At 49.6% G+C, this 20,945-nt stretch overlaps 8 protein-coding genes across 8 annotated transcripts; 3 read left to right on the top strand and 5 right to left on the bottom strand.

Moving 5' to 3' along the window:
* The first annotated feature begins 2,955 nt into the window (after positions 1 to 2,955).
* B0H65DRAFT_560129 (uncharacterized protein) lies at positions 2,956 to 5,433 on the top strand. The gene is made up of 4 exons (XM_062830139.1): positions 2,956 to 3,444; positions 3,635 to 4,352; positions 4,439 to 4,783; positions 4,880 to 5,433. Exons 1-4 carry the CDS (start codon positions 3,291 to 3,293, stop codon positions 5,286 to 5,288), a joined length of 1,626 nt encoding a protein of 541 aa, XP_062678057.1. The 5' UTR covers positions 2,956 to 3,290; the 3' UTR covers positions 5,289 to 5,433.
* B0H65DRAFT_474479 (Metallo-dependent phosphatase-like protein) lies at positions 5,434 to 7,648 on the bottom strand. The gene has a single exon (XM_062827245.1). It carries the CDS (start codon positions 7,376 to 7,378, stop codon positions 5,855 to 5,857), a length of 1,524 nt encoding a protein of 507 aa, XP_062678056.1. The 5' UTR covers positions 7,379 to 7,648; the 3' UTR covers positions 5,434 to 5,854.
* A 2,183-nt stretch (positions 7,649 to 9,831) lies between these two features.
* Positions 9,832 to 10,804, top strand: B0H65DRAFT_560127 (uncharacterized protein; the record flags this gene model as incomplete). Its single annotated transcript, XM_062830138.1, is given in 3 exon segments — positions 9,832 to 9,908; positions 9,928 to 10,128; positions 10,199 to 10,804. 3 exon segments carry the CDS (start codon positions 9,832 to 9,834, stop codon positions 10,515 to 10,517), a joined length of 597 nt encoding a protein of 198 aa, XP_062678055.1. The 3' UTR covers positions 10,518 to 10,804.
* A 322-nt stretch (positions 10,805 to 11,126) lies between these two features.
* Positions 11,127 to 12,721, bottom strand: B0H65DRAFT_433642 (aldehyde dehydrogenase domain-containing protein; the record flags this gene model as incomplete). The annotated part of the gene is made up of 2 exons (XM_062825081.1): positions 11,127 to 12,557; positions 12,686 to 12,721. The coding sequence occupies 2 exons, from the start codon at positions 12,719 to 12,721 to the stop codon at positions 11,127 to 11,129; spliced, it is 1,467 nt and encodes a 488-aa protein (XP_062678054.1).
* A 1,147-nt stretch (positions 12,722 to 13,868) lies between these two features.
* B0H65DRAFT_280801 (glycosyl hydrolase catalytic core-domain-containing protein) lies at positions 13,869 to 15,208 on the bottom strand. Its single transcript, XM_062822873.1, has 2 exons — positions 14,444 to 15,208; positions 13,869 to 14,372 (listed from the first exon to the last, which is right to left on the bottom strand). The coding sequence occupies exons 1-2, from the start codon at positions 15,064 to 15,066 to the stop codon at positions 14,015 to 14,017; spliced, it is 981 nt and encodes a 326-aa protein (XP_062678053.1). The 5' UTR covers positions 15,067 to 15,208; the 3' UTR covers positions 13,869 to 14,014.
* A 1,535-nt stretch (positions 15,209 to 16,743) lies between these two features.
* Positions 16,744 to 18,054, top strand: B0H65DRAFT_433180 (3-ketoacyl-CoA thiolase; the record flags this gene model as incomplete). Its single annotated transcript, XM_062825047.1, has 2 exons — positions 16,744 to 16,989; positions 17,053 to 18,054. 2 exons carry the CDS (start codon positions 16,744 to 16,746, stop codon positions 18,052 to 18,054), a joined length of 1,248 nt encoding a protein of 415 aa, XP_062678052.1.
* Positions 18,055 to 18,311: 257 nt separating this feature from the next.
* Positions 18,312 to 19,298, bottom strand: B0H65DRAFT_433244 (uncharacterized protein; the record flags this gene model as incomplete). The annotated part of the gene is made up of 2 exons (XM_062825056.1): positions 18,312 to 18,510; positions 18,751 to 19,298. The coding sequence occupies 2 exons, from the start codon at positions 19,296 to 19,298 to the stop codon at positions 18,312 to 18,314; spliced, it is 747 nt and encodes a 248-aa protein (XP_062678051.1).
* Positions 19,299 to 20,442: 1,144 nt separating this feature from the next.
* On the bottom strand, positions 20,443 to 20,892 carry B0H65DRAFT_551464 (uncharacterized protein; the record flags this gene model as incomplete). The annotated part of the gene is made up of 1 exon (XM_062829812.1): positions 20,443 to 20,892. A coding segment is annotated over one exon (450 nt), but the record flags the coding sequence as incomplete, so codon positions are not given.
* Positions 20,893 to 20,945: the final 53 nt, after the last annotated feature.

Here is a 20,945-nt window from a genome sequence, read left to right as displayed (position 1 = left end):
ATTTATTAATTATAATTGTTAAATTAATTCATTATTATCGAAATAATTAATTATTATTGAATTAATTTATTAATCCGAGTTGAAGTAATTACTTATTATTAAATTAATTAATTCGAGTTAAATTAATTAATTCGAATTGAATTAATTAATAAATTGTTGAATTAATTAATTATTATCAAAATAATTGATTATTATTGAATTAATTTATTAATTCGAGTTGAAGTAATTACTTATTATTAAATTAATTAATTCGAGTTAAATTAATTAATTCGAATGAAAGTAATTAATTAATTCGAATTGAAATAATTAATTATTATTAAACTAATTAAGTCGAATCCAATTAACTTATTAATCCGAGTGGTGATAATTAATTATTATTGAATTAATTAATTCGAATTAAAGTAATTACTTATTGTTGAATTAATTAATTTGATTTAAAATAATTAACTCGAGTTACGATAACTAATTCGAATTGAATTAATTAATTCGAGTTGAAATAATTAATTCTTATTTAATTAATTAATTATTATTGAATTAATGAATTAGAATTGAAATAATTAATTATTATTAAACTAATTAACTCGAATTGAATTAACTTATTAATTCGAGTGGAGATAATTAATTATTATTGAATTAATTAATTCGAATTAAATTAATTAATTAATTAATTAAACCTTTAATTACTTTTAATAGAAAGTTTATAGTACAACAATTATTATTTATATTCCTTATCCCCTACTTCGAATTCTAGTTTTCTTTCTTCTACACACAGCGAATTCGAACATTTATACTCTTACAAGAATTATTACAACAGTACAACTCTTATAACGTTAAAATTTATTAAAATCCTTTTAGTAAATTTTCAACAATGGCTACTACTACTTCGGCTTTTCCTTCCGCTAACCACTACGGCTATACTTCTATTCAAAGCCGTTTTAGACAACTAAAGGATGCCATTTCTACCTTTGAACAAAGCCCTAGCTACTGGAAAATTACTGAAATTTTTGGCGAAGCCTGGGCTTTAGAAAGAGATATAATGTGGGAAGTAAGTTTTCTATTTTATTTAATAAAAAAATCTTTATAGAGTATGTATTAATATTATTGATAGTATAACCTTCGTAACGATAAATATTTCGGTTGAAGAACAGCCGTTCCTTATATTTGCTATTCTTATTCTACCGTACGTATTTACCTTTCTTATATATATTTTAACCTTTTGAATTATTTATATTAATTTTTCTTTTAGAATGATTTCCACCCTTTAACTTCAATCCTGAAAATCCACCCTTCAAGCGATGTAGACGAATATTCGGAAGAATTTGACCAATTAGAAGGCGATATTAATACCGATGAACACGGCGAATTAGAAGAATTATAAACCGAAGACCTAAGGCCTATTCTTTCCAATATATATAAGGAAATTCAAACCTTAAAAATTGGATTTGCTAATTCGATTACGGCTTGGAATAATACTTTAAAAATCCAGGAGGAAATCGAAAGAAGAATAAAAGAAGATAAAGAAAAGGAAGAATACCTCAATAAATTTGAGTGGGCAGAAATTAACAGGCTACGAAAAGAAAAGCAAGAAATCCACGATGGTTTAAGGGAGGAAATTCGAAGACTAAGGAAGAAGGTTGACGATTATAAAAGAATAATCGAAGTAGGTGAAGGTTTGGAAACGAATATGGAAGCTAGGGATAAAAGCGCTTTCGAAGTAAGTTATCATCTTTTTTATTTATTTATTTATTTATTTATTTATTTATTTATTTATTTATTTATTTATTTATTTATTTATTTATTTATTTATTTATTTATTTATTTATTTATTTATTTATTTATTTATTTATTTATTTATTTATTTATTTATTTATTTATTTATTTATTTATTTATTTATTTATTTATTTATTTATTTATTTATTTATTTATTTATTTATTTATTTATTTATTTATTTATTATGTATTTATTTGTTTATTTGTTTATTTATTTCTTTATTTATTTATGCATTTGTTTATTTATTTATATACTAATTAAATTATTAGAAAATCCCGATGCTTATAGAAAGAGGGCTCGAGCGTGAAGGAATAGGAAGCTAATTGTAAGTAATTATTTATTTCATTATTACATATATATATATATTTATTATTTACTAACGTTTTATTAGGATAACCAGATATTCTGGGTTTGTGATAATACTCGTTGCAATAAGCGGTCTTTAAATAAGCATGCCTTGCAATATCATTGGCGCCAGCAGGAGAATTTGAAGAAGGAAGGCCAGTCTTATAAGGCTTGCTTTGAAGGAGTGTAAATATTATATATATAAATAATAGTAAGAATAGTTATAATATTTATTTATTATAATTATTCTTACTATTATATATATATATAATATAGATAGATTACTGAGAGATTTTTTTCTTCGTTTTTACTATACTTATATTAGTATTTTTAGTATACTAATTAGTACTCAAAATACTAGAGTCGTACTAATTCGTACTAATTCTAGTACGAATTAGTATTTTCAATAGTGTAATTTTTATTAATAACTTTACGAGTATTAAATATTTTTAAAAACCGTTAACAGTATTAAAACCACCTCGTTTTCTAGTATATTTTACATACTAAAACTATTTTTAAAAAAATACTAAAATACTCTAGTACGTACTAAATACTAGAGTACTAATTAGTATTAGTATGGGTCTAGTACTAATACTAGACTAGACTAATACTAATCCCAACTCTGTATCGACCTGAGGTATGTGCTCTAGATGCCACCCTTTTTGTTATAAATGAGCGTCCCTGTGTTCTCTTTATTGTCCTGATGCTTGCTAATGAGATAGTGTTGGTTTAGAGGTAGTTTTGGTTTCCGGTCATTAGAAGGTATATGTAAGCAAACACCCAGGTCCCAGAGGACCTGCCACTTGGTTGCCTGAAGGTCTGGAGCCAGTGGTGACACCTTACCGCGGTGAACACGGAAGGCTCCCGGTCAATGTCACCTCCTTCTACGGTCTCTGTGAGTCTAGACTATCTTCTTGGCTTATTACTTTGCCTGTGCTCTGTGTATCGAAACACGTTGATTCAGTCATCAGTCCTTCCATGAACACAACGGCCGTTCGAGACATGGATATACGAAGCACAGCACTCAGACACTGCTGGTAACCGCCAACTTCGTCTCTCCACATACTTATCTGGCACCCGTTCCATCGTCTTCGGGTTCTGATGTCTATAATGGCTTTGGATGTAAATCGACCTTCTTCACAACGTGCATGTTGAGACCACACCCTCGCTGTCATGCTATCTGCCACTTTGGTCCTCAGTAGAGGCAACTTACAAGTCTTCTACTTGACTCTGCTCTTCATTATCCTAGTACTACATTCACCTGTCCACGCTCAAACATTGGACTCCCCTACACCTGAAAACTTCATCCGCCGAGCTCATAATAGAGGTAAGAGCAGCCGCCGGTTGTTTGTTTTGTCCTCAAACACATCTGCAGCTTTTTATGATGCTGACTCGGCGTAGCAATCGTGTTGGGAACCTTCGTTTACATCGATGGTGGCGAAGTTTCTCAGGTCGTCGATGAGAAGTTGCCGCCCGATGACCAGGCATTGAACGTGATGAACTCGACGCTTTCATAGATATCTCCAAGTCGTGGACCACATCGAGCGTTAAGATCAGAACAATACCACGGAAAGGGCCCGTTGCTCTGAACACAGAGGCAATATGGATCGATAGCACCGGCAACAGTTTTTACATATACGGCGGAGTAACGAGCTATAACAGGAACGAGAAGGACATATCCAAAAAGGGGATCTGGAAGTTTACCGCTGACGGTCAAGGGGGTGGGAGCTGGTCCCTGGAAGAACCGGCCAACCCAGATACATTCACTTCGCTTCGGTATACGACGAATTCGGCATATGCCTCTTCTGCCGGAATCGGTTTCTCGATCGGGGGTTACCAAGCGGGCGACACCGACCCTGATATACCGGGAGGCGGGGACAATGGGCGTTGGCAGACGTCTGGCATGGTATCGTACAATATGATGACGAAAGAATGGCAGAATCACACATCAATCGGAATGCTGGGACCAAAACAATCTCTGGAAGACGGCAGGGCGATCCACGTTCCCGGGTTTGGCCCCGATGCACTCGTTTTCGTACTCGGTGGCTCTGCCAAAGCTGCTGCAGCTGACCCAAAAGCCTCCTCCCAAGGCCCTCTAGTCAGCTTTGCGAATGTTAGCTTCTTCGACCCTTCAAGCAAACAATGGTACTGGCAGACGACAACCGGTGAGGCGCCGAAAGGCCGTGTAGGTCACTGTCTGGTCGGTTCACTGAGCCAGGAGGGGTCATTCGAGATGTACGTTCATCCCATTCTCTCTCGCCATTTCGTGTCATTGGCATTGAGATTACCTTTAACGCTAACGCGTGCCCCGAGCAATCTAGCTTCGTGTACGGAGGCTCTACTCAGTCTTATGATAGCTCGCTCGACGACCTGTACGTTTTGAGCCTACCTGGCTTTCAGTGGTTTCGTGCGGACGATCGATCGGATACACCACGTGCTCGTGGCGCCTGCGTTGTAGTAGGTAAACGCCAAATGCTCGCCATAGGCGGAGTAGACTTTTCAAAAGGGCCCCCAAACTCAAAATATTGGCAAGATCAGGATCCGCTGCCTCAGGGCCTTGGACTCTTTGACATGACTGCCATGAGGTGGGTTAGGAATGGAAGTTACGACGCAGATGCGGAAGCGTATCAGTCACCTCAAGTGGTGCAGGACTGGTACAGAGCTGGGTAAGTTGTTGTCTTCAGCTTCCAACAACAGTTGCTCTGGCCAAAACAGAAACATGCCTGTCTATCTGGAGAAACTCAACTAACTGCCCATCAAAGAAATCTTCCAGCGGTTCCGTGGTCGTCGAACGTGGTGAAAGGAATGTTTTCGTCCGCCAACGTCACTTTCCCAACAGATGGACCAGTCGCAATTGGTAAACCAACATCGAAGATCAACAAAACAGGCCTTGTTGCTGGCTGCGTGGCGGCTGGATGTGTTGTTGTGGCCATCTTCGCGGCCGTGTTTCTCTACAGGAGACGGAGAACAAGAGAAACAAAGCCCTCTCCATCTCCAAATCAGAAAGACGAGGGCTTTGTCCAGGCGGAAGAGCCGAAGGAGTTGCCCGTCCAGCCACCTGCAGTGGAGGCCTATGTTCCGCCTGTTGAACTTGCGGAGGGAAACCATTATTGGGAACTCCCCGAAGGTGAACATCATAAAGCTACGCCTAGAGTGGAGCTGGATGCTTAAGGCTTGCCTGGATTGTGAATACAAGCAACCAAATGCGACAATGAGTACGACCATGAGCGTTCCCTGTAAGTCTTCACCGTCCCCGTCCTCGGGTTTCCTTGAACGCCTCCCGCGCCTGCTAACAGCGGAGCTACCTGGTCAACCGCTTGATGCTGGTCGCGCTAAAAGACCTGGCGGCTCGTCTCCTACGACAATACTTACCGTGGCGAGAAGACCACTGCACGCGCCAGCTTCCGCTCGTTATGAAATGATGGATCCCGCCAATCAGAAGGTGTTGTTGGAGTTGACTGAGGACAGAATCGTGGTCACAAACATCACGCAAGTTGACGGCGAGAGGTAAACTAAAAGGGTATAAACGTGAGAGATACTCCTATAGACCTATATTACACGTATCCACGTTTCCAAGACACTCGTGCAAAGGGTTAGACTCGCTTGCGTGCGATTCCTACATGTACTCCTCTCGCACCTACAGAGCGCCACATCTGGTGCTTCACAGAACGTATAAGGCAGCGACCAGCAACGCAATCGCCGAACCAGCCAGTGTGGTTGAGGTCTTCCCGATGCCACTAGCAGTCCTCACCGTGGTTGCAGTGCTCACCGTGGTTGCTCGAGCTCGATGCGCACCAAGGACGGGCCTTGAACAGAGTGGCGGAGTCGAGGACGGTGTTGTTGTTGCTGGCGACGAAATCGTGAGTCAGGTGAGTGCAGTTGTGGAAGGTCAGGCGACTCCAGCCGTAGGTGGCGTTGGTCGTGTCGAGGCCGAAGCGGCTGTAAGGCTGGCGGGGGCTCTCCAGGACGTCGAGGCCGTCGTAGTGGCCAGCTGCGCCGTTGGTGATGTACCAGGGGAAGGTGGGATTCTCCAGGCCGTTGGGATCCTCCTTGCCCTCGGCCAGTGGTGCCAGGCGCTCGTAGATGTGCGAATGGCCCGACAGCACCAGGTCGACCTTGTACTTTATCAACAACGGCTCGAAGACGTCCTTGCACGTGGAGCAGGTATCATCGGTGTTGCTGAGGTACAAGGCCCGGTGGCCGGCCACAATAACCCATGGAGTCTTGGAGCGGTCAACGGCCGCCAGATCGGCTTCCAGCCAGGTGGTCTGCGCGTTCATCGTCGCATTGACCGGGTCCACATTGAAAAAACCCTCGGATCCGCCGGTCTCGTCGGGGCCGATGAAGCCATGGCCCAGGTCGGTCTCGGTATCGAGCTGGATGAAGTGCACCATGCCGTGGTCGAAGCTGTACCAGAAGTTCCCGGTGCCGCCGGAGACGTCGCTAGGCATGCGGAAGTGGTTCTTGAAGCCGGTGAAGTTGGTCTGGCCCGGCATGCAGATACTGCTATCGTACGTGATGTTGTGCGCCTTGTCCTTGGTGCCAGCATTGTCACAGTTCGCCTCGTGATTGCCGGGGCCCACCATGTACGGCTTGCTGGCGGTGATGGCCATCATTTCGTCGTAGAACTCGTTCAGAATGGACTCGTACACCGCGGCCCCTCCCTGAATCGTTGTGTTGGGCAGAAATTGCTGGATCTCTTCCTTGAGCCAGTAGTCCGCGTACGCAATGTCGCCCGCATGCCAGAGGAAGTCGAAGTCAGCGAGGCTGCTTTCCAGCGAGTCGATGGTGTTCCGCTCTCCTGGCTGAAGAATGTTGGTACTCGCCACGGGGGCGCCCGCGGATGTGGTCAGGCCCTTGCTACCCATCGTACCGAGGTCGACGACGACGGCGACCGAGAAGGGGGTGTTGTCACCAGCCCTACGGCTCGTCGTAAAGTTGAAGATGTCGGTCGAGTTGCTCTTCATGAGCGGCGACGGCTTATAGAAGTAAGTCGTGTCGGGCCGAAGGTCGTTGATCAGCACGTGGTTATTGTAGGTCGTCGAAGTGGGATACGTTATCGAGACGTTGGACGTCGCAATGTTGTTCAGACGGTCCTTCGAAAGGCCCCAGTGGACAGAAGGGTTCTCGACGTGATTGAAGGTGTTCCAGCTGACCATCATGCCACTATCGCCGTGGTAGGCTAGGCGGATTTGCGAATTCGTGGTGTAGGCATGGGCGCTCGCGGCGGCAGCAGCCACGAGTAGGGAGCTGACCCTCATTGTTGTAAAGCGACGTAGAGTGAAATGTTTGTTTGATTCCTACTCTCCCTCTCCGGGGGAGATGCCACTGCTTTTAAACGCGTCGACATCCTTCATGTTGACTGCCTCGAATCGGTATCCCACACGTGCGTCCGTCGACAACGGCTCGCATGTGGTCTTGGAGACGAGCCATATTGGTTGAGTGAGATGGTGGAGCTAGCAGTCGGAGGAATTAGGCAACAGACATTGCGAACTTTACCACGGACACCTCTGCCGGCATATAGTGTAACTTGTTAGCGTGGTACCGCCACCTTACAATCTTCAGGGGGGTTGGAGGTGAGAAAAGCAGCCATTTTTCGTACGAAAAATGAGGTTATCGCCACTTTGCCATTTACCGCGCTTAACACTTTAAATGCCGGCAGAGGTGTTCACCCGACAGGGATAGTGACGTCAGATAGTTTTTGAAACCAATTAGCAAGCTCAACCAACTCACGTGTTAGAGGTACCTTGCGGCCGTACCTTACATATCCTTCCGAAACTAAGTGCTGACAACGCCCCACCCCGGGCCCGAGTCCGGGAATACTCCGGCTCAGTAGACTCAGGCTTGTCATACCGTCTCCCATTGTCGTAGTTCGAAACGATAACTTTTTAGTGAGGACTTGGTGATGGTTGCCGGCGCGCGAAGTTGATGCCAAGCTTGCCCACGTGCTTGAGGTCTTGGCTTGAGCTTGGCTATCAATTTGTATGGCCCCACACAGTCGATTTATCCCAGTCGGCCCGTGAATTTCAGAGCTCGACATGTTATCGACTAGCAGATCTACATCAATTGAACTACCGTGTCTTAGTCACAGCTCTGTGTTGCTTGATCAGCCTCATTCTCCAAGATAATGTGCCCGTCATACAGTAGATAATTTACGTCGAGACCTGAGGGAGGGAGGTGGTCTAGACCACCGAGTCCGTATAACTGAAGCAAGTGGCGTGGACCGCGACATGTCTGGTTTCACACGATGCTCGCTCACTGACCACCGAGAGAGCTCACCGGTGCTAACCTTCCACTTGTTTTGTTCTGCTATTGGAAGCCCTCACCCTGGCACTTAAATAAGGGGTATCCAACCGTACAAACAGCCACCTTGACCTCTGGACTGCGTTCAAATTGGGAGCGTTGCTCAACCCTACAGGTTGCTGGCCCAAGCAGCAACCACAGTCAACCCCATGGAATTCAAGGTCGTTCTTCTGACACTCAATCACGTGTGGAAACCTGGTATCATCCAGATGGTAGGGCACTTGCGAAGTGGTGGGGCCCCAAGTCATACAAGCAGTTTATCCAAAGTGAAGATGATTCGTAAGCGAGCCGTCACCCACCTCGAATATCAGTTCCGGGAATCCGGGATATGGACCAGGCGGATACCTTTAGTTGTTGCGGTAGAGGTATTCAGAACCATGAGTTGAAGATATCCTGATGCAATGTAGTAGTGTCCAAGCAAATAAATCCGGTGGTTTCTGCGGGAAGCCTCTGTTGGGGTAGGATCTCGTGATGTACCTCTAGGCACACTTCCTCCTAGATCTAGGCCCAGAGATCCGGATAAGTCACGCCTTGCTCCAGATTGTACAGATATTGTGGCTTGCTGGTAACCAATCATCAAATAAAGGCCTCTAATTCCCCGTACCCAAACATCCCAACCTGAAGACCCGGCAAGATTCTTGGCGTGGAGATTTATCTCAAGCCGTCAACAACTCCAAAGATAGACTCGTAAAGGTTGCCGGCCATCTAACTTGCAGTGAGCACGACAGGTGATTGTAATCGGGTTACCCCGTTGAGCTGGCTGCTGGAAAGCACCAAGACGCCATCCACACACACCGAAGTCAGGGGATGGGAGGGAAGTGGTGATAGCTTCATCTATCAGATGCACTGCAAATTGGCCAAGCTCAATGACGAAGACAAGATCATGACAGTCCGTCACCAAGCATAGCCACTCTACAGTCTGGAGTCAATACCGACTTGCATTGACGGGATGTAGATTAAAGCCAAGTTCAGCTCCGAACAGTTGCACGACTTGTCCGTCTCGCAATTGTTGCACATGTTCGGTGATGGTGAGTACATCGAAAAGAGCCCGCTCATGAGGTTCTCAGGGTTTCGCTAGGAGGTAAACGCTTCTGTGACGTGACATGGAGGGCATGAAGAATCCAGAAGTCCCTCAAGGCATTATCGACTCGCGATACTTTGCCTGATTTGTCTCCGGAGCACTGAAGCCGTCATGTTCCAGGTTTGAAGACGTGCACTTGCATAGAGGAGCTTGACTTGCCCAGCTTCTCTAAACCCATTCGTAGCTCGACGGAGGTGTTCTAAATGACTGGGGCAGGGTAAATGGAGTATAAAGAGAGGGTATAACTCACTTGAATATTGTCCTTCTGCCACAGCCAAGTCACTTCATCATATACACCCGCCACTCACCATTGAACAAATTCCTTTCAACATGCGTTCCATCCTAGCTCTCTTCTTTGGCGTTGCTGCCGCCATTCCCGTGGGTCAAGTCCTCGTCCCTCTCGCTCCGTTCCCATCGGACGTCAAGATCATCAGCGTCAGCGCCATCAATCGGGTCCGGCTGCCCGGCCGGCCATGCCTGGGTCAACATCGACGCAACCGGCACCACCTTCGATGTCTCATTTGACCAACACGCTGTCTCTGTCGGTCCGGGTTCTACCGCCACTGATACCAGGAGAAACTGCCGCGTGAGCATCAACTTGCAGTTTCCCCAGGGCTTCACATTCCAGTACGCTCTTTCTCTTCCATCCCATTACCCCAAGCTCCCGATCCCAAACGGATCACTAACAGTGCACCAGGATGTCCATCATCGAAACCCGCTTCATCGGCTACGCCTCCCTCACCGAAGGACAAACCGGCACCTGTCGCGCCGGCTACACCTTCACGGGCGACTCCAGCCAGGAAGTCGTCTTCCAGAAGAACCTGGCCAGCCCCTACGACGACAACTACTCCATGCTGGCGGGCGTGAGCGTGCAATCGTGGTCCAGGTGCGGGGCGTCGACGGCCATCCTCAATGTCAACTCGGAGGTCCGCATCGCGCCGCTTACGTCCCCGAAGAAGGGCATTATGACGGTAAGCAATCCTTGGCGAATTGTGCTCAGGTGGCAGGAATGCTAGGGAAATGTGAGGAGGGGAGAACTGGATAAGACAGCTGGCTGATGTGATGTAAACTTGTACGATAGGTCGATTCGTTTGATGGGAGTGTCCATGTTGTGTTTAGGACTAACTGGCGTTCCTGCTGAAGAGTGAAATTTGGTGGGTTGAAGAACAGGGTAGAGGTACCCTCGTGGATTGTTGGATGATTTGGATACATGCATGGAGGAGCTAAATGCGTTCGAGTCTGGTTGTCCGGCATCGACAGGTGGATTTAGGCAGTCCTTGAAGTCAATCGATGATAAATACCTCTGGTATGGTGAAAGAGAGGTGACATCAGCCAGAGAGACTTCCTCGGCGGGCAGTGTCACTTTCCTACGTGGGCAGTGTCACAGTAATCCCTAACCCTGATAAATCTTAACTTGACACGTCGTAAATGACGTAAATGACCATTGGACTTTCTTACCAGCATGAAGAGCTTCGATATGTGCAGTAACAATGTCAAGCTGCGTTTCGGCGGGCCGTTGGCACCTCACATCTGTCACGATTGGGTCTCGATCATGTCTTGAGTTGTGAAAACAACACGCTTTGCTTCAAATTCACTTCTTCTAACAAGATGCATCCTATCGCTCCTTAAATAATACCCCCTGACCTTCTCAAAAGCAAGCTCTGGGTGTTGCACCAGCCCTTAAGACCGATGATACCCCAATCGTGCCCCATGCCGGATTGCTTGAATCCACCAAACGGTACGTTAGCGTGCAGATCCTGATGGGTGTTGATCCAGAGACTGCCAGCCTCCAACCTCTTCGCGATCCTCTCCGCCCTCTCCAAATCACTACTCCAGACGGACGCACCCAGTCCCATATCGGTGTTGTTGGCCATCCTGACCACCTCATCCTCATCGCCGTTCCACTTCAGGACGGGCAGAATAGGACCAAACGGCTCCTCCTGCACGATCCTGGACTCCTCAGGCGGGTTATCGATGATGGTAGGCTTGAAGTAGTACCCCTTCTTCTCGCCCGCCTCGGCCTCGACCTCACCACCAATAGCAGGCTTCCATCCCTCCTTCTTAATCTGGGCAAACATCTCCTTGACCTTCTCGAACTGCATCGCGTTCTGAACAGGAGGGAAGAAGGCGCCCTCGGTGTCGTCGGACCCGCCGAACTTGAACGTCTTGACGGCCTCGACCATCCCGGCCAGGAACTGGTCGTAGATCTTTTCGTGGACGAATATCCTCTTAATGTCGACGCAGAGTTGGCCAGCGTTGTTGAAAGCGCCGAGAGCAACCTTGGGCACGACCTGGGCCAGATCGACATCCTCGCAAACAATCGCCGCGTCGTTGCCGCCCAGCTCGAGCGTCACGCGCTTGAGCGTGCTGGCGCACGCAGCCATGACCTTCTTGCCCGTCGGCGTGCTGCCGGTGAAGGAGATCTTGCGAATATCGGGATGAGCAGTAAGCCAGGGTCCCAAGTCCTCCTCGCCAGACAAAGCCTGGACAACACCAGGGGGGAAGATCTTAGCCGCCAGCTCAACCAGCTTCAGCGCGGTGTTGGGCGTGTACGGCGAAGGCTTCCAGATGAATGCGTTTCCAGCCAACACCGCGGGTCCCAACTTGCCGAGACCCAGAAACACGGGGTAGTTGAACGGGACGATACCGACACCGACACCAAGGGGAGTATACCGCACCTTGACGAGCTTCTCCTCGGTATCCTCAACCACCTCCTCCTCCAACCTCAGCTGCGCCGTCCCCTTCAAGTGCTTGATTGCGAAGTCGACCTCGAACTGCGCCGCCATGGGGGGCTTGCCTTCGAGCGCAAGCAGAGAGGCAAACTCCATGAAGTTGGCTCGGATGGCATCGGCGAAGGTGTCGATGAGGGCAGAGCGCTCGTCGACAGGGGTGTCACGCCATGAGGGGAACGCGGCCTTGGCGGCCGAAACAGCAGCGTCGACGTCGGACTTGGTGGAGACGGGGACGGGAGGAAGGGGGGCCAGGGTGGAGGGGTTGATGGCGGTGCGGGTGGTGGGGGTTGACTTCAACTCATTGTTGATGACGTTGTAGAAGGTCTGGAGATGTGTTAGTAGGTGGTTCATGTGTGGGAGCGTGACAGTGGTGATAACTGAGGGCGGCAAGGGCAGCCCACGAGAGGGGCCGCCAGGGGCAGAAAAAGGTAGTGAAAGGGGAGAGGACATACCGTGAAGTCGATCTTGTAGTCAGTAGTAGAAGCCATCTTGAATGTGGTGGTGTCTCTTGTGAGGATGGATGCGAGAAAGGTGAGTGAGAAGATGGTAGAAGATCCGAAAGTTAGAATATCAGGATCCTTTTCCCATCTTTATATACCCCCCAAGCTTAACCTCCCACCGGAGACATTCTGACATCCAGGACACGTTTTCCCATCTCGGTGCCTGGTCCGGTTGCCATGTTGAACGGGGAAGTCATGGTTCTGGGCTGTTGTGAAACTGTTGTGCTAGCGGCACAAGGGTTTGTCACGGTGAGCGGTGACGTGGTAGTAACGTGGGAGAAACCTCTTTCTCCGAGAAAGATCGGAGGCGGCACTTTCTAACAAACGGTGAGCGGTGCCATGGCAACGTGGGAGAAAGAGGTGGCACTTTCTACACCTCTGCTGGGATACAACTTCGTTAGCGTGGTTTATGCGGGTGGCAACGAACCTAAATTTATGCACAAGAAATAGCTGGCTTGTCGTCTGTCTGCCCCCTGTTTCTTGTAGATTTCCCGTACCAAGCTAACAAGTTGTATCCCGCAGAGGTGTAACAAATTGGCATACCTCAAGGGTGAGAAGCCGATGGAGCATTTGGACCGGCCGTTCCAGTCTTACCGGTGCAGAGCTATGGGGCGGCCGCATAGTTCCGCTATCGCGGAACGATCCAGCGGGTCCAGTGGGCACAACGGTCTGTTTCATAATGCCATCGATTGGATGGTTCGCTTGCCGTCCATGGAAGACAGGGATTGCAATGGGGCTCGTAAGGATCAGGTGGGCATTGTTGAGCCCCTCTTGGCGGCTTGGCCCCTGAAGCTAAAAGAAAGGGTTGAGAAACGACGGTTTGTCTTCTGCATAAAAGTTTCCGAAACGACGTGGCGATCGATTGCTGGTCTAAACAATGCGAGAGGTCGTGGTATACACGTGTACTGGTATGGACGCTGGCCAAGACGTACGATCGGTGTTACTGACGGGAGAACCCCTATTCAGATTGTACCCCTTTCCTGGGGATGACTGGGCATGAGTGAGCATCCTCGGTTGTGTGCATGGAGATGAATAACGGCTTGGGGATTGAGTAAGAGGTCGTAAGATATTCCTGCCACATTGTGTGTGATGTTGGTTGAATAGAAAACGTGAACGTAAAGATATAGACATTATTCATAGCCAATGCGGCATCTACGCTGCCAGTTAAAGCCAAAAAGCAGCTCTATCTATGGGTTTCCAAGAAAAAAACCAACAAAGCCAAGAAAACATACCTCTAAAAAGAACCAACGCTCTCTCTATCCTGCATTCGTAGATCAGTCATTACGCAAAGTTCACCAAACCAAGCAAGGAGACAAGTAGCAAAGTCAGAAGGCCGGGAGTCGGCACCCTCACCGCACCCGAATCCTTACCACCCTTACCACTGTTCGGGTCAATTCCGGTCGCCTGTCTCCCGAGGTACCAAGCCCCGATATCCGTCAATTCGCCGTCACGGTTCAACATGGCAGCATTAGGGCCAACATTGGACACATCTGCGCGGAAAGCACCGAAAAGGGAGTATCTTTCGACAAAGTCCAGCCGATCCAAGTATTCGGCCGACGTTTTGTAGAAGGCTTGGGTCTCTTGCAGGTTGGCATTGGCGAGATTGTACTCGGTGACCCACATGGACTTGTTTGGGAAGCTGTGCAGTCCCGAGGTCAGCCTGTGGTCGTGGAGAGCAAGAAACGGGAAGGAAGAAAGGAAAGGACCTACGCAGCAGAGTATTCTCCCATATGACTAGCCAGCCCCTCGAAATTGCCATACCAGTGGATGGGAACAAAGTCGAAGGTACAGTTCTTGGTCTTTGCATCCTCACTGATCAGACCAGAGCAAGCCTCCAAAAACTTTTTGGACCACTCCAGCCCCGCGGGAGCACCCGTGCAAGCCGGCAACCCTACTCTTAGTGCCTTGTAATCCTCCTGCAACGGCACAATGTTGTTCACCCACACCTGGGCGGCCACCTCGGGGTCAATGTCGCTCCCACCATACTCTCCCGGTCCATCAGGCTCGTTGAACGTTAGGATGTGGGTGATGTTGACACCGCGCTCGTCGATCAAGGTCTTGATGGTGTTGTAGAAGGACTTGTCGTTGATATCGGAGGGAGCGCCCCAGAGCATGGGAACGAACTCAAAGTCTGATTGGGATAGGTTGGAGTAGATCTGGGAAGGCAGCGGTTTGTAGTTGTAGTACCATGTCAGGTCGGTGGGAGGGGCAGTCCAAATGTAGGCGTCATGCGGGAAGGTCGAGTTGGGAGTGAAGACTAGGCCGCGCTTGGAGTTGGCGGAAGCGGATGTGACCAAGAGGGCGGCAGCGACCGCGATGGCTCGGGTAAGCATGTCGAGGGCGCGGTTGTGGTGATGATGGGATCGGATCCAAGGCCTCTTGGTTTGGGATTGAAGTAATCAGACTCGGAGGCTGGGAACTTGTTCGGAATAAGGCATCGGCGGTTGTTGATAACGACTCGACGAATGCGACGCCGGAGAGCTGACGGATACTTGCACCGTTACAAAGGTCGTATCGAGGCTGGTTCTTGCTGCAGCTAAGAATGTCGTGGGAAGGTCCAGTCTCGTTCTATCGGCCGTCGAAACAGTAAAGTGAAAGCTGGGATCTGGAACTCTAAATGTCATCAGAAACAGCAGGTCAGCAAGTAGAAAAAGGGCCGTCGATGCTTTTCCGTTTCAGCTTTCTTCATCACTGTGGCCGAGCCTCGTATTTGCCATTTTGCAACCGCCCAGTCATGCGCGTCGACAGAGCCCAAGGAAACATTCCTATCCCGATGTGGAAATTCGACGGCGTCTACGGGCTGACGGCAGTGAGCTGAGAGTGCTGCCAAAGATAAGGTACCTAACCATGTCTAATAGGTCGGGATGGCACAGCAGCCATGGAGGTGCCAGAAACGCCATCTTCAGGTACTGGAAGCCTCATGACGCCAAGGGAAAAAGAAAAGAGAAAAGAAATGGCATCGGATGAACTATTGTCAGCCCCAGGCATGATGTCCGCCAGCCACGGTGAGCCATTCAGTGTCGCTTTGGTGATGAAGTCGGATTGATATACCCTGGTGATATCTCGGGACGGTGAAGAGTTGCAGTTCTGTAATGGCCGAGAGTTCTGTCGTTGGAGCGATGTGAACCTCGACGTGTTTGTCCTGGCACATCTCATTGATGTGACTAGGTGTTCATGTGCCTGTAGCCGCGGCAGGCAGAGGAGTTGTCGCGTTCAGTTGTCGCTACGAGGATGGGGATGCTGGTCGTGGTAAAGAGGATATGAGCAATCCCAAGAAACTTCTTGGTGAAAGATATCATATATCGTCTTCCCTCCTTTTGGATATCTTGTGTCGCCATTGTCGGGCTAATATCATGATGAAGAAGAGTTCATGATGGTGTTGGACCCGGAAAAAGGATGAACTGCCGAGGGTACACGTTTGCCCGCACGACCGTTGACTTTTTAGTGGACCGAGGTGTCGGTTCAGTGGTGCCGTCGACCGGAGGTCAGTGCAGTTGGGGGCAGCTGTTAAGGACTGATGCGGCAGTGTGGGCAATCCCCGTCACGCCCACTTTCCGCCCTCTTCCCCGCAACCGTTTGCCCCGGACATTTTGATGCTCCAGCGGCACGAACCCACTCGAGGATCTCTTTGTACCCCAATGTTCCCTAACAGCCAGTAACAGCCACCGCTGAAACCAAGTCCAAACACCCGACCCGACCGAACCGACAATGACGGGAGACGGGAACCACCACTCCCGTCTCTCACTTGTGCCTCGGCAAACACAACCCCACTCTTCCAGTCGCATTCCACATGGGCCGTTCAAGACGAACAAGATGCCGCCACCACTCCCGCCAGCCCATGGCCGATCCCTTTTAACCACGACAGCCGACGGTCACTGAACATCTCGCTTACCGTCTCTTTCTGTCCGTGTCGCTGTCGATTCCTGTCCCAACTCCCGCCGCCGGATATCCTCGTCTCCCAACCAACCCAACCATCACCACCAAAACAAACAACCACAACAGCAGTCACAATGGCGGTTGAACGTCTCGGTTCCATCCTCAAGCACCTGACCCCAGGTAGCGCTCTGAGCAACATCACGGCCAAGAACCCCGACGACATTGTCATCACTCTCGCCATCCGCACCCCACTCACCAAGGCCAAGAAGGGCGGCTTCAAGGACACCTCGCTCGAGTATCTCGCCTATGCCACTCTCAAGGAGGTCAGGGAGCGCTCCAAGATTGATCCCGCGCTCGTCGAGGATATCGCCATGGGTAATGTACGAACTTTTTAGTGACTGTCACAAGGGACTCGGTTCAGATGTTAATGGCCGTGTTTGCAGGTCTCCGATGGCAAGGCCGCCTACAAGCTCCGTGCCGCCGCCCTCGCTGCCGGCTTCCCCAACACTGCCGGCGCCTACTCGCTCAACCGCTTCTGCTCCTCGGGCCTCAAGGCCGTCGCGGACATTGCCCACTCCATCTCGTGCGGCTCCATCGAGGTCGGTATCGCCCTGGGCGCCGAGTCCATGAGCGTTGGCGGCGACGCCCTCGAGCAGCCCTTCGACGAGGCCGTCACCTCCCAGTCCCAAGAGTCCGCCGACTGCATGCAGCCCATGGGTTGGACCTCCGAGAACGTCAGCCGTGACTTCGGCATTACCCGCGAGGAGATGGACAAATACGCCGCCGAGTCGTTCCAGCGTGCCGAGCGCGCCCAGAAGGCCGGCCTCTTCGACGACGAGATCGTCCCCATCAAGACCCGCGTCAAGGACGCCAATGGCGAGTGGAAGGACGTCACTCTCACCAAGGACGAGGGTATCCGCCCCGGCACTACTGCCGAGAGCCTCGGCAAGATCCGCGTTGCCTTCCCCCAGTGGGGTCCCACCACCACCGGCGGTAACGCCTCCCAGGTTACTGATGGCGCCGCTGCTATCTTGCTCATGAAGCGTTCTACCGCCGTTAAGCTCGGCCAGCCCATCCTCGGCAAGTACGTGGGCTCGACTGTTGCTGGTCTTGCTCCTCGCATCATGGGTATCGGCCCCTCCATCGCCATCCCCAAGCTTCTCAACCAACACGGTCTTACCCTCAACGATATTGATGTCGTCGAGATCAACGAGGCTTTCGCTTCCATGGCTGTCTACTGCCGTGACAAGCTCGAGCTCGACTGGACCAAGATGAACCCCCGCGGTGGTGCTATTGCTCTTGGCCATCCCCTTGGTGCCACCGGTGCTAGACAGATTGTCACTGGTTTGGCCGAGTGCAGGAAATCGGGCAAGAAGGTTCTGTTGACGAGCATGTGCATTGGCACTGGTATGGGCATGGCTGGCCTTTTCGTCAACGAGCAGTAAACAAAAGCAGGGTCTGGATGGGAGTTGGATAGTTGAAAGCGATACCACACACTTTTTTGTATACATTGGCGGCGCTTGATCTTGTACAAACATAATGATGATGACATGAACCACACACCTATGCGTTCCTCTTCTATTCTGTGCTCATCATACCATTTATATCACTATTTGCTATCGCTGTCTACTACGCTAGTACTTCATGTCATGATCCACACCCAAACTTGACGCTACTACATGTAACCACGCCCCTTCCAAACCTAAACCACCGCCCATCCCTCCCACTCAGCCGGGTACATGGGATCCACCCACTTCTTCTCCTTTTCCCAATGCCTCTGCACCCTCTCCGCCTCCTTCAGTCCCAGTGCCAGCGGCGACATCTTGCCTGGTCCATCACTAGAGATACCAAACCACGCATCCTCCTCCGCCGACAGGTGAACAAACTCCCAATCTCTCATGCTGCCCATGTCGGCCGGAAACTAAAGGCCGAACACTGTTCCTTTGAACACATCCCCATGTGTGAAGATACGCCACAAGGTGGCCAAAGCCCCCTCCAAATCCCTCCAGTTATCCATCGATCCTTTGCTCTTCTTCCATGACCCGAACTGGATCGTTTCTTCCCCTGGTGTGTCTTGAGTCGGCCCCCCCGTTCCGGGACTGCCACTGCTGGCCGCCGTGACCACACGTTGTTCCCAAAACACTCGCAAAAGCATGCCGAAGAAATGGGCCAGGTGCCTAATGTTCGGCTTCGTATTGGAAAAATGCGCCGGCTGGTCGGCGACCGGTGGGCACGGGCGTCGGACTAGGAGCCAGAAGACTTGGAGAGTGTAGCCGAGGTGAAAGGCCATCTTCTTGGATGTTAGGTCAAATGACTTGTGCATGGTATTGGTGTGTTTACTCTTCGTCATGTTACTTTTGTTGAAGTACTGGAAGTGCTTCTGGACCTCTTCCAGAGTGATGCCGGTGGGACAGAGCAAGGGAAGGTACGCCTGAGCCCACGCGGGATTGTGTATGAGGGGGTGTTCTTGTTGGATCCAGGCGATCAGCTGCAGAGGGGTCGGCTTTTGGCCGTCCTTGTCACTCAGGAATGTAATAACCTCTGTTTCTGAACGGGCGTCCTTGTTGCTCAGGACTATAAAATTATCTGTTTCTGAAAGTGACGGGATTTTGATCTGTCCATCGTGTAGATACCAGGACCGGATCAAGGCTTCATGGTTGGACGTGGAGCTGGAGGCAGAGACATCCATGATTGGCGAATATGTTTATAGTTGTGCTGCAGATAGATGGGTGCGGTTTGTTCGTTGGTCTTCCGAAAGTAATAGAGGCTTCGTAACAGACTTGGATGATGGGGTTGACAAGTGGCTAAGCGTGAATATGGCCAGAGTTGAAGAGAACGGGGAAGAGAATGGTGTTACTTATACAGATGCAAATGCGTTGTTTGTTTCTGTGCGTCAATAACCCTGGGGAAATTGCCACTGATGGGGCCCGAGTGAAGAACAACTTTTGAAATACTCCGGGAAGTTTCGACTTGAATGCGAAGGCAAGAGCGGCGGCGGAATCAGAAAGAGAACTCGATCACTGGCACCTTCCTGTCAATGACATTGCTTTGTCCTAATGGAGGAGAAGACGTCGAGAGTTCCTTCTACGGATCTACTTAAACGTCAAGGTAAGTACGGCAGCGCAAATAAGGCGGTTGCGTTACTGACCATATCTTGGTGGAGACGCTGATGTGACTTAACGAGATCGCAAGAGAGATATAAATAAACGGAAAACTAAAGCGTTGATCTCCCATCTGATCGTGCTGCATTGTGACAGTAGCCGCGGCCTGGTTGATGATAACGGAGAAAGTCAAGACCGGGCCTGGGCATGCAAGAGATACCTCCTTCCGGTGAAGGCGAGGTACCTTCCATATCAACACTCATTCCTGCCTCGACCTCCTGCCCAGGTCAGGTGCAAATACCCCGCGAATTGGAGGAGTATTATAAACAGAATCGGTCTTTCCTTGGTCGTAGCATGTCTTGTGTAACACAAAAACCGAGAGAGTTCCATCCAGTCTCATTCTCCTGGGCGGGTACATTTGAGGCAGGAGTGAACGGCTTCCACTTGACTTGTCGAATCTGTCCGGGTGGTTCCAATAGTGCGTAAAAGTGGTGGAGAGAAAGTCAAACTGCTGACAATCAAGATCGCAAGAGAGACATAAATGAACGGAAAACTTGGAAAGCGTTGATCTCCCATCTGATCGCATTTCAGATCATGTCTCACATCATCACACAACAGAAAAAAACTCTAGATTCTATGGGTATCAAAAAGCCAAAAAAACAAAAAAAGAAAAAATTTCCTTCCCTTCTCTTTCTCCCTACTCCAAACCTGACTGCCTTGATTGCAACCACCTCATATCCCGTCAACTTCATGTTGCCCCTCCACAAAAACCCCCTTGACCCTCCCTCCCTCCCCTCTCTCCACTGCCAGCTCCAGCAACTCATGCGCTCTCTCCACTGTCTCTTCGTCTATGCCTTGCTCGAACACCAGATCTTCTTCGGCAAAGTTGAGCCTGCCGAGAGACACCAAGTAGCGATGGGGGAGGGCAGTGGTCATGTTGCTAACGGTCGAGGCATGGGCATTGGGGATGCTTGGGTTGAGGTTATGGCGGGAATTCTGCCCATGTACGGCGGCGGCATTGAGGGACGCGCGGCTGTGCAGGGCGTGGAGGGCTGTCGGTCGGATGGGAACACCGCGGGTGGTGTTGCGGCCGTTAGGAGCGCGGGGGCCGTTGCGGGCGGCGCCGCGGCCGGTTCCCGGGTATGTGGTTGTCGGTGGCCCGGGTGATACCGGTGTTGCGAGCTTGCGGGCGATAGGGTTGACGATGCCGGAAGTTTTGGGATGAGTGACCAGTG

The sequence above is a fragment of the Neurospora tetraspora genome (assembly GCF_033439725.1).
Source record: "Neurospora tetraspora strain CBS 560.94 chromosome Unknown B0H65scaffold_7, whole genome shotgun sequence".
Lineage (NCBI taxonomy): Eukaryota > Fungi > Ascomycota > Sordariomycetes > Sordariales > Sordariaceae > Neurospora > Neurospora tetraspora.
The sequence above is the reverse complement of the archived record's forward strand: the minus strand, read 5'-3'. Positions and strand labels throughout refer to the sequence as shown.

Excerpts from the sequence above, each read along its gene's own strand:
- B0H65DRAFT_560129 (XM_062830139.1), top strand. The coding sequence starts at position 3,291 with ATGCTATCTGCCACTTTGGTCCTCAGTAGAGGCAACTTACAAGTCTTC. Across the intron at positions 3,445-3,634 it reads CCGCCGAGCTCATAATAGAG|ATATCTCCAAGTCGTGGACC; the intron begins GTAAGAGCAGCC and ends ACGCTTTCATAG. Across the intron at positions 4,784-4,879 it reads CAGGACTGGTACAGAGCTGG|AAATCTTCCAGCGGTTCCGT; the intron begins GTAAGTTGTTGT and ends TGCCCATCAAAG.
- B0H65DRAFT_474479 (XM_062827245.1), bottom strand. The coding sequence starts at position 7,378 with ATGAGGGTCAGCTCCCTACTCGTGGCTGCTGCCGCCGCGAGCGCCCAT.
- B0H65DRAFT_280801 (XM_062822873.1), bottom strand. The coding sequence starts at position 15,066 with ATGCTTACCCGAGCCATCGCGGTCGCTGCCGCCCTCTTGGTCACATCC. Across the intron at positions 14,373-14,443 it reads ATGGGAGAATACTCTGCTGC|CTTCCCAAACAAGTCCATGT; the intron begins GTAGGTCCTTTC and ends GGGACTGCACAG.